Genomic DNA, 11,318 nt, shown 5'->3' with positions numbered 1-11,318 from the left:
TAAAAAAAATTTAATTTTTTTCTCTTTTATTCACTTAACGAATTTTCTTGTAAGCTTTTAGATGTTTGTTAATAGGTATACCAACCGATGGCGTCCACATGTTCACATACTCCTGCAACATTTTTTTTTAATATTGAACTAAGTTTGGGTTATACGGTTAAAATAGAAATAATCAATGTCGTAGGCAGATACTTTGTTAGAGGTGGGTGAGTGGAAATTTAGATTTAGGTATAACGTACGTGTATCAAATTTATCAAAAAGCTAAGAGTTGAACAATCAAGTATCGAAACAAAACCAGAATATTATAACTTAACATTCGTTGACTTTCAAATTTGTTCATTCTTGAGAATAATTCTTGTGTGGTGTTCCAAGTATACCAACTATGAAATTAGAATATCATCAAACTATTGCCTACAAAAGAAGAAGATCCCAAACCAATGAAGGCTTCAACACTACTCCAAAAGCTAGACTGTGAAGAAAAGTGGTTTTTTAATAGATAGTTTTAGACACTAAGGAAAACACCATTACGACTAAAGCATAAGACTAGGACTAAACATTGTAGTGAGTGATATTCAAACGATAATGCTTTTGTTATAGCATCTTGTTTCACGGGAATTTTGTTTATTTTATTTTATGTTTGGATTTGTTGGCTTCCTATTGTGTTCTGCTATGGGGTACATTTGTATAAAAATACAATACTTTTGGGTTAATAAGTTTGATTGACTGATTGAAAATCAATGCCAGATAAACATGAACATAACACTAATCTGATGCTTGAATCCTGTTAAAGCATTTGTACGGGTTAATCAACAAAAATTTTGGTTGAGATTTTTCGCAAATTGCTGCCATTTTTCAATTTTTGGTCTGCTATTCAATTGCATGTTTGCAATTAGAGAAAATTGGAAAATAAAAGTGTATTTAGTTTGTGTTTTGAATTTTAAAAGGTTATGGGAAAAAATTAGAAATGGGAGAAAAAGTTATTATTTTCACTACTTGCGTGTTTTTAGAAAATTCTAAAAATAGAAAAACAGATAATAAAAACAAAAAATAAAATGCAACCAAACCACTTTCCCACAACAATATTTTTGGTGGATAGATTTGGATTTTCCTTTTCTTTTGGATGCGCTTTGTTTTCGTTTTCATATCCAGAGCATGTATACAATCCAACTCTTAATGGGCCTCTATCTTTGGCATCTTGTATTGCAAGTCCTAAAAAAAAAAAAACTATATCTTGTATTGTTGTGTTAATATTTAATTGGAGAGGATTTGGTCCTCTCAACATGTTAATCTCAGCTGAACGGTGAACCAAAATATACAAGGTTGCTCAGTGTTCTTAGTGACATGCTGGTGGGAAGAAGGAGACTTTTGACTCTCATCAACACCTCGGCGGTGAGACAAGAAATCCATGTCGCATGGCATCCTCCTCCTCAAGGTGTGTTAAGGGACGAGCAAGGAAAATGAGTTGCTAGGTTCATGTTAGTGGGAGCTGGGTTTCTTAAGTGCTCAGACAAATATTAGGGGATGATTTTAGAGGGGCTATCTTACCCATTTACTTGCAAAAAAGAAATGTTAATCTCAGCTAGAACACTATGATGCACAGCCAGTTTACATTGTTCTAGTGTGAAACCAAAAGCAAAGCACAATAAAACGCTATTCTTCAATGCAGTGTGTAGAATTACATTCGCTAACCAATACCAACTTCCCTACATATCGAAGGTTAAATAACAAAAAGCATTCAAAAGACGACAGAAATAAAGTAAAAATGATAACACAGGAAGAACTACAATGGATCATACTATGAAAGCACATATCATGACACATAGCCACCAGGTCACAGAAAAATTTAGAATCATGCAAGCACCCATTAGCCTTTAGATTAATATAAATGATCATGTACCTTATTTTTCTGCTTCTTACACTGGACCATAAAAAAGATCAACTACACTCGCATCATTTCAGTACCTAATAACTTCTCCATGGGCACTTCTATCAATCAAGATCATTGAGCAGTGCCTACTTATTGATCAATTGCACAGCATATTAATATGAACGTAGTAAACTTAGTAGTGAAATCAGTATATAATTCCATTTAACTGAGTTGATTCAGTACAGCACAATGCACTAACCCAAAATCCGAAAATATATGTTGTTTGCTAATCTACATTATGCACCTCAATAGATGATAAAACTCGAGGTTAAGTATAAGGAAATTATGAAAGGAAAAGAAAATGAAAACCACTGATCATGTGCATCAACAAGAATCTCTTTCCAATATATCAAGCCGAAGAATACCAGTAAATAAGCATCACCATAGAGTAGCACTTATTGGGTAGATCTCTTGCTCATAGTAGACAAAACTCAATGCTTGCTACCCAAAAATGAAAATAATAATAACTTGGTCAAACAAAAACAACTGGAGAAAAAGGCTATCTTTGCTAATAATCCATCTCAATTGCACCAAAAAGCCGTAAGCCAATAACACGAATGTCCAATTCAGTTTGTTAATCATATATTTATACCCCAGCACGACACTGGTGCTGAACATATTTGCTTCAATTCCCAATAGATCACAGTTATTAATCAGGTAATGTCTTTGCATTTTATCAAAGATAGGCAGAAAATAAGAAATTAAGAATTCTAAAAGTAAATCAGATTCAGCCCAAAAATGCCTACAAACTGAGAACACACTACTTTTGAAAATGCACTGTAAACACGGAATAATCAGTATTTCATTTTTATATAGAATATGCATTACCCCACATACAACCAATTAAACTGCACCACAACCTTAGACAATATGCATTACCTCAATTGTAGCCGTTGCATCAGCTGCATTTTTCCAGACTTTTTAGCAATAGCAACACAACCACAATTGACAACCGCAATTGACCACATTTTAAGGCATATTCAGTAGCAATCTCTTATAATAAGGAACATCATGACTTAGTAAACAAGATAGCTATCAGTCAAGTGTAGGTTATAACAACTAACGATAAAATCACAATCATTGTGAATGCAGAAATCAAGAAATCCAAAACGAGGATAGAATTGATCAAAGGAAGAATTAAGGCATCGAATTAAATGCAAAAACAAACAACGTAAAGCAGTTTCTAGCATGAACTTAAGCCTCAAAATACAACTTTCCTAAAGCTTCAGGTATTTGAGAACTATCTATCTCCTGAGCAATGCTGTAAGGAATATACATGTTAAGAGGTTAAAAAACTAGCACAAACAACCCTACCAATTCCACCACTGTACCAACTGGCTACCCCTAAACAGAATGTGCAGCTCATGTCTAACCACCAACTGGTTAATGGGTCCAGTTTGCAAATTCAGGTTACCCAAAATCACCAGTCAATGACAGAGTGCATTATATGAGAAACACATTATTCGTTTGGGAAAAAAAGTAAAGAAAAAGAAAAAGAAAAAGAAAAATCCTCATACTTGAACAGAACTCTCTTTCTCTTCCATGCCAAGACTTGAAACTTGAAGGTTACCCTCATCCCCATCTCCACAAAAACTACCGCTCACAATGGACCTTGAATCATCACAACCCTGCCAACACCTCTCCGAACCGGCACTTTCCTCCGCAATGGCACCCGCTGTGCCATCCTCTTCGGTTTTCTTGCACAACACATCACAGAAAAAATCTGTCAAGACAGCCTCATAGCCAGGCATTTTTGCATACCCTGGGAAGTAATTGATGTCAATAATAAGGTACCGATTCCCATACCGGGAATCCCTAATGACATCAAAATTAAAGAGGTTCAGCTTCATCACCTTCCTCAATCCCCGAGCAATGTCCGTGACAAAGCTCAACGGCGGCATCTCGGTATCACCCAAATGCATCATCTCGTAGTAACTGTCATCAATAGTCTGGTTCGCCGCCAAATTCGACACCTGAGAGAACGAGAGGACCTCGTCCGAGACCTTCTTCTCTTCGGAGACGTCGGGGAGGGACTTCCTCTTCACGCATCTCACGCGCTCGCCGACAACATACACCTTGAAGATGACGCCGCCGTGGTTAACGAACTCCTGCAGAACGATCGGTGGCTTCAGCTTGTTGAGGCCATCGTGGCTGAACACCAACGCCATCTTGTGCGACTTGGCGCTGCCGTCGGCGACGAGCGGCTTAGCGATCACCGGAAACTTCAGCGTCTCCCACGCCTGCCGGTCGAACAGTGTTTCTTTGTCGTAGATCACGATCTGCTTCGGGATTCCAAATGTCTCACCGCTGCAGCGGCACTCGATTCTCAGCTCCGAAACCACCTGCAGCATCGAAATCCGGTTGTGGAGCCGCTCGATCGCCTCCGGCGAGTCAAGAACCGCCGCATTAGGGTTCGCCGCCGCAAATTCCCTCAGCTGGCGCTTCCAGTCGTCGCCGTATAGCTTGTGGAGGAGGCAATCGAATGGACCCTGCTCCGACAATGGTAGATTTGTGTCGACCCTTACGAGGTCGATACCGCGCGAGCGGGCGAGGGAAACGAGCGAGTCGCGGATGAAGCTCTGCTGCTTCTTCGGTGCGAGCGCGTAACCTATGCGGAATCTCCTCTTCCCTTCTCCTCCTCGTTCTTCTCCTTCCGCCATTGAAATCCCTTTCAGTGGTGCTGGTGGTGGTGATTCTCAAGAAAGGCAAGAACGCAAGCAAGGCTCATGCGAGCCGAAGAAAGAATCGCATTCGCAAGAAAACGAGAGATAATAGCGCGAGATTTTGGAGATTTGGGGCGAGAGAGGGCTAGGGTTTTCTCTTTTTGTTTCTTTTGATTTTTCGACGTCGTTTCGATGGAAGAAAAATTTGCAGAAAAGGAAGCTAGAGAAGAGGAAAATAGAAAGGGGAAAAAGGATATGTACGAACGAGGGTGTGGATATATATAGCTTATACACTAGGGTTAGAGTGAAGGGTGGGGTGATAACATAACCTGGCTTAGTTAAGAAAAGGAAGAGGATCGGGGTACACGTGGCGTTATTACTTGGTGCGCTCTGTGGATTCGCGCCGCTTTATTATTGAGTGAGTGTGTGTTTCTGTGTGATACTATTACTGTTACAGCAGAGTCAAAGTCAGAGCCTCATAAGATTTGGAGGGTGCATTGCTAGGATTAACTCCAATGGAGGAGCAATAATTATTAATTAAAGGGGAATAATTTTATTTGTGCGGAGACTTTTTGACTTTGGTCTTCCCAGCTTAGACTAATTAATAGCGTTAGAAATTGCTCTTATTGAACCATTTTTCCCCGTGTTAGGAAATGTAGATGTTCGAGAAGAAAGTGGAAATAAAATATTGATTATTGTTTATACAAAATAAATTCAATTGCATAAATATTTTGTGTATAATTTTCACTTTCAATGCAAGAATTATATTGATAAGTGATCTACACTTTTTTAAATGAAAATATTTTTTCTCAAATAAGTGTTTGGTTTTTTTACTTTTCAAATGAATTAAGATTGGAGTTATAAAAATTTTAAAAATATCACTAAATTATTCTTAGTAACAATATTTATTTTCTTTAATTAATTTACTATTTTATTCAAATATGACTAAAAGATATAATATTGTCACATAATTTGTTAAAAAAATTAAAAATACAGAATTGATTAATATTTACTGAAATATAAAAAATATTAATTACCTAACATTATATTTCTATTTTTATAACATCCAATTGCACCAGAAGAAGCTAAAAAATCTTTCATGATAGCTAGGCTGGGTACCCCTACTGTAGGTGGGTCTTCAAAATTCCACACTCTTTGGCCCGGTGCACTATCTTGAATTATCCCATGCCATTCACGGGATGAAAATATGAAATTGAGAGGTTCTTTTTTCCCTCCTCAGAGAAAAGGACCTTTTTCTCCCGACACTTTGTCCCCCCTTCGTCTTTTTAGGGTCCTACTACTTTCTTAATTTAATTTTAAGTTAAACCATTAAAAATATATTGAAATTATTTATTGTAGATAAAAACATTTTTAAATTTTATTATTGATAAAAATATCATCAAATTATTTTAAAACGTGATAGAAATATACGTTTATAAACTGAAACGTTATATAACAAAAAAAAAAAAAACAATGTAACAAAGAAAATTTTTCACGTGATGACAAGTGAATTTTTCATCTTTATAAGTGAGTCATATTACGATTTTTCATTCAGAACAAATATTTATCACGAGTGAATATTTTCTGCACATTTTTAAATTATTTAAGAATAACTTTATCCATAACAAAATATATTAACATTTTTGTCCGACACTTAAATAATTTCAATGTATTTTTTTGTGAATTACCCTTAATTTTATATGTTAATGTTAAAAACGGTTCTTAAAAGATAATGTATAAATTAATTTAATTTGTTCAAATATTCAACCATTTAATTTAATCTTTAAAATATTAACATGAATTAATTTTACTTTTAAATTAAAATTACTTATATGTATAGCATTCTTCTTTTGTTAATTTCTCATTAATCTGTCACTAATAAACATGTAAAATAAAATTTATTATATATTATATTTTTAACATGTCACTTGACTTTTAATATTAACACATCATTAAAAAATTATAAAAGAATAATTTGACTCGCATGTTTTGTTGGAACAAATTAAAATATTAAATCTTTTAATACCAAATTAACTCATACATAATTTTTAAACATCAATCTTTTAATTTCAAAAGTTTAGACGAAGATTCGTAATTAAGATTCATCAAATGGAGGGCCAAATTAAATTCTTTGGCTGGAAAACAACACAAGAATTCTTTGATGGTGGTAATTCACACGGACAAATTATGTTTGCGTCATATATCTCTATATATATACTGACAAAAAAAATTTTAAAATTTGTCTTATTTAATATTTAAATAATTTTAATTATTTTTTGTTAATTTTTTTTATTATAATATATATATATATATTATTTATTGTTCATATATTTCGAGATAAAGATCGTTTTAAATTTTGTAAATACAGTGAGCAATGTAGTAATGTATATGAAAATGAGCTTAATTAATCTTAGGAATTTTAATTTTAATACCCTTATAATATAAAAAATTTTAGATGATCATCTAATAAAATTCACATATTTAAATGATTTTTTAAATAATAAATTCAATAATTAATTATTTTTAATAATATAATAATATACTATTAAATGTGTATGTATATATACATTTGCTTCTTTCAGTTAATCTTAATGTATATCTAGTTATATACACAAAAAAAGGTTAAAATGGAGGGAAAAGAAGTCTTGCTTAAAAAATGTAGCGAAGAATTGAGTTTTCATTGTTAGAAAAATCACAATGCAGTTTATTTTTTCAAATACTTTTCAATTGTTTTTTTTTTTTTTTAATGCACTTTTAATATATTAAACACATTAAAAATATTAAAACATTAAAAGTAGTTAACTTTTTTCAGTATCCTTCACAAGAGTTAGAAAAATAAGAGAAAACAATAAAAAAAAGTTTGTGTGTGTGTTTGTTATATAAAATAATATAATATAAAAAGATATTTTTAAGTATTAAAAAATTAAAATAATAAAAACATAATATCTTATAATAAATATTTAAATAAAATAAATAATTTTAATGAAAATTAATTGATTTTAATATATTCTAACATCTCTTCTCAAATTCAAGTGATAATGAATTTAAAACTTATTTAAATTTACGAAATAAAAAAATTGTATAAATTGATGGAACGAGTGCAGATGAAATTGTTGGAAGTGCAGACATAACTGTTGAAAGGAAGCGCATATAGAACTGCTGCAAGAAAGTACAGACGAAACTGCCGCAAGAAAAATACAGACAAAACTGCTGAAAAGATAGTGAACTGTCCAAAAACTGCCGAAAAAGCGGCAAACTGCGAAGAGATGGTAAAATATCGAAGGATGACGAAAAATATTTGGTTTCTCTATGAGAATAGGTAAGTAGTGGATAATAGTAGTGTTTGATTCATTAGACTTGAAAAGACACGAGATAGAAAGGATAAGTTAATTTGGGAGGTGAAAAATATTAAAAGAGTGACAAAAATGTAAGAAAAATGACATAGAGAAAAAAGTGTGAAAAATATGATGATTCCACCAAAAAAAAATTTATCTTCTTCAAAGAGAATATCATGGTCCTGATATCATGTTAGAAAGGTAAGAGAGAGTAATAAAAAAAGATTTGTATGTATATTCAAGTTGTATAAAATGATACAATATATACGGGTATTTATAAATGATAAGAAAATCAAAATAATAAATATTTAAATATGTTAAATAATTATAATAAAAACTAATTTATCCTAATATATTCTAACAACAAGTGCTTAGTTAATTAATTCCACATTTAAATATGGGCAAATGATCAAAATAAATCAATTGGGAATCAAATTTACCGGATTACAACTTTTGGAGATTGCATACGCAAATGCATTTTTTACAAAATTATAGAAACCGCGATAGGGTCCCATTGATTCCAAAACCGCTACATCTCCCTAGCAGTTTACGTTGAGATTCGTAATAGTCAGAAACTGCGACAAGGGACCAATGGTTTCTTCATATTTGTGCAAATATGCATAAACCGCGACAGGAGTGTAGCGGTTTATGCTTTAGTATAAATACGCTAGAGGGAGTAGCAGATTATTCACTTTGCACCATTTTAAAATTTTGAGAGAGAGGGAGAGTGAAAATTTTGGTGAGAAAGATAGAGTTCTTAAGGCTTAGAAGATTTGGCCATTTGGATTTAGCTAGGCGCGGGCCCACGTCGGACGAACGCAGCCTTTACTGACTCAACGACGTTGTACACGTTGCCGGCAGCATCAACGAAGATGTAAGTTTGTTTTCTTTTAGTTATTAAATTTCATATAACATAAAATGTAGTATTCGGATTGCAGTAGTTAGAATACATAATTTAAGATTGGCCAGTCTAGAATTTCAAAGTTAAGACATAAAATTTAAAAGTAGGGTCAAATGTTTAAATAGAATGATTATCCTCTTATATTTGAGATATAGGGTTCAAATTATAAGGTTTATAGGGATGCTGTTTAAATATCGTATTTAAAAATTAAGATTTAAAATTTTAACTTTTAAATATTTAAGTTTAAATTTTAATATTATAATTTTAGTTTTTAATATTTAAAGATTAAATTTTTGAAATAGAACTTAATGGTTGTATTTTATATTCTTAAAATTTAAAATTATAAGCTTTGTAGTTTTGTATTTAAAGTTTAAGATTTAAATTTTAAAAGTATAAGTTTAGTATTTGATTATTTTAAATTTTATATTGTAGAATATATGAATTTAAAAGTTGGACATTTTTCACTTGTTGTAAAATACATTTAGATATGTTTCAGATTGAAATGTAGAAGTTTAGTAATTTTGTTTTCCAATCCTCGTATATCTGCGCAACTGCCTTTTGTTTTACCATCCATACCTTTTGTAACTAGGCTTGAATTTGTAGGTTATTTTAGTAGCTTCTTACAATACCTCTATCGTAACCGCTGCATTGGCTCTAACCAACAGAAAGATCCTTGCACAAATGACATGGTGATAGAGCTGTCGGTGATTGCTCGAAATCAAAGTAGCCAAGCAAGTGTGAGGTCCGTTATACCTTCTAACCTCTCAATTACCCTTACACTGCCGAAGTGTAATGCGAATCATCCACGCGCAACAGTTTCCGAACTCCTTATATCTCCCATGATATTTCAGATGATCTGACTCTATCACCCGGTACTCAACTCCACGATGAATGCTATAATCTTTAATACTTAACATAGCTTCCTCCTTAGTTTGGAAATATTGACCAATCTGAAATTTTCCAGAAGGATTTCTCTCGTGAATTGTTTGACCTTCAAAGGTGGGATTTATGTCCGGTTGCTGGCCGACGGCTTCCAAGTTCAGCATTGAGAAATGTGGAAGGTGATGCTCTGACCCAGAATTGGATAGCCCCTGATGTGTTGGTGGGTTCCTAGGAGTATCCTCGTCATTGTCCCCCAAGATGTGAGCTGGCTCATCGTCCGAATCATCCTCTCGCATCGCATTTTCAACCCGATCCGATTCATCGTCACCTAAAAGACCGGGAATCAAACCTGGTGACCTAGCTATCCCAACTGGAACAGATGGATGTTCAACCAATAGACAACCAGGTACAACGATAGGCAATGAAGTAGAAGCACCCCACCGTTGTTGACTAAGGATTCATTGTTGATGCCCCAAAACTGTCGACACTATCTTCCAACTTGGCATACAACTCGTGTATTCTCATTTCCAGAAAATTGCGCCGACAATGAAACAAAACCTGCATGTCTTCGTCCGACCCTATCACAAATGTTTCATACTGCACACCAGTTGATACAACCACAATCAGAATCTTGTAGAACACCTTCTTCACCTACTTCGCCCCACACAACCTGCCTTTTGCAATATACTTGTCTTTAGTTATAACAAAGTATATGTTGACCGGATAAAAACACTCACCGCTTCTTTATCAGTGAACTTAACATCGTGTCTTTTGCTTTTTTTTTTTCCACACCAATGTACTATAACCAAAAAATTCTCCCCACTATCCATTTGTGAATTTGTGAAAATGACTCTTTACCATCACGCCACTCCCTCCTGGTTGGTATTTATAGGTGTTTTTTGTGCATGCATAAACCACTGGACCCCTGTCGCGATTTATGACTAGTACGAATCTCAACGTAAATCGCTAGAGAGGTGTAGTGATTTACATGCATTTGAAATTCGTGATACTCCTATCACAATTTCTATAGTTTTATAAAAAAATGTATTTGTGTATGTAATCTCCAAAAATTATAATCCGATAAATTTAATTGCCAATTGATTTATTTTGGCTATTTGCCCTTTAAATAGTGTATATTAATTTCATTCACAACAATGTATATGTTACTTGACTTTTGGGGGCTTGAAAGGACCAAATATCAAATATGCATGGCTGCTACTTTCTGCTTTAATTTGGCAAGAGATCCTAGCATATGCTATAAGAATAAAGCATGATATATGCTTAAATTCCCATCAATTGCATATATATAGTTGTATGTTCCTACTAAAATTCTACAGAGAGTGAAATGAAATTGATCCTTCTAATCTTTGTAGCCATATGCTTAAATCCCTCATTGCTGGCTACCATTAAAGTCACGATCATTAGGACCATTCTATGTCTCACAAAGTAACTGATCATACTCACTGGAGATTCTTTGCTTTATTCCTAAGACACTCTTTGTTGCTTAAATTAGGTTGTGATATTTAAAAATATTAATAGAATATTAGAAAATATGTATATATAACACTGACAACAAAAATAATCAATATAAACTAAATATATTTTAAATT

At 33.4% G+C, this 11,318-nt stretch overlaps 1 protein-coding gene across 2 annotated transcripts; it reads right to left on the bottom strand.

The window, feature by feature from the left end:
* Window positions 1-1,217: 1,217 nt before the first annotated feature.
* On the bottom strand, window positions 1,218-4,855 carry LOC130983162 (inositol-tetrakisphosphate 1-kinase 1-like). Of its 2 annotated transcripts, XM_057907348.1 has the most exons (2): window positions 3,781-4,855; window positions 1,218-3,624 (listed from the first exon to the last, which is right to left on the bottom strand). In XM_057907348.1, the coding sequence occupies exons 1-2, from the start codon at window positions 4,585-4,587 to the stop codon at window positions 3,439-3,441; spliced, it is 993 nt and encodes a 330-aa protein (XP_057763331.1). In that variant the 5' UTR covers window positions 4,588-4,855; the 3' UTR covers window positions 1,218-3,438. The 2 variants fall into 2 exon arrangements, with proteins under 2 accessions (XP_057763331.1, XP_057763330.1); XM_057907347.1 differs by having other exon boundaries at window positions 1,218-4,854.
* Window positions 4,856-11,318: the final 6,463 nt, after the last annotated feature.

This window comes from Arachis stenosperma, chromosome 5 (genome assembly GCF_014773155.1).
Source record: "Arachis stenosperma cultivar V10309 chromosome 5, arast.V10309.gnm1.PFL2, whole genome shotgun sequence".
Lineage (NCBI taxonomy): Eukaryota > Viridiplantae > Streptophyta > Magnoliopsida > Fabales > Fabaceae > Arachis > Arachis stenosperma.
This window is presented reverse-complemented; position numbering and strand designations above follow the sequence as displayed.

What these genes read in the sequence shown, in the direction of transcription:
- LOC130983162 (XM_057907347.1), bottom strand. Translation starts at nt 4,587, where the DNA reads ATGGCGGAAGGAGAAGAACGAGGAGGAGAAGGGAAGAGGAGATTCCGC.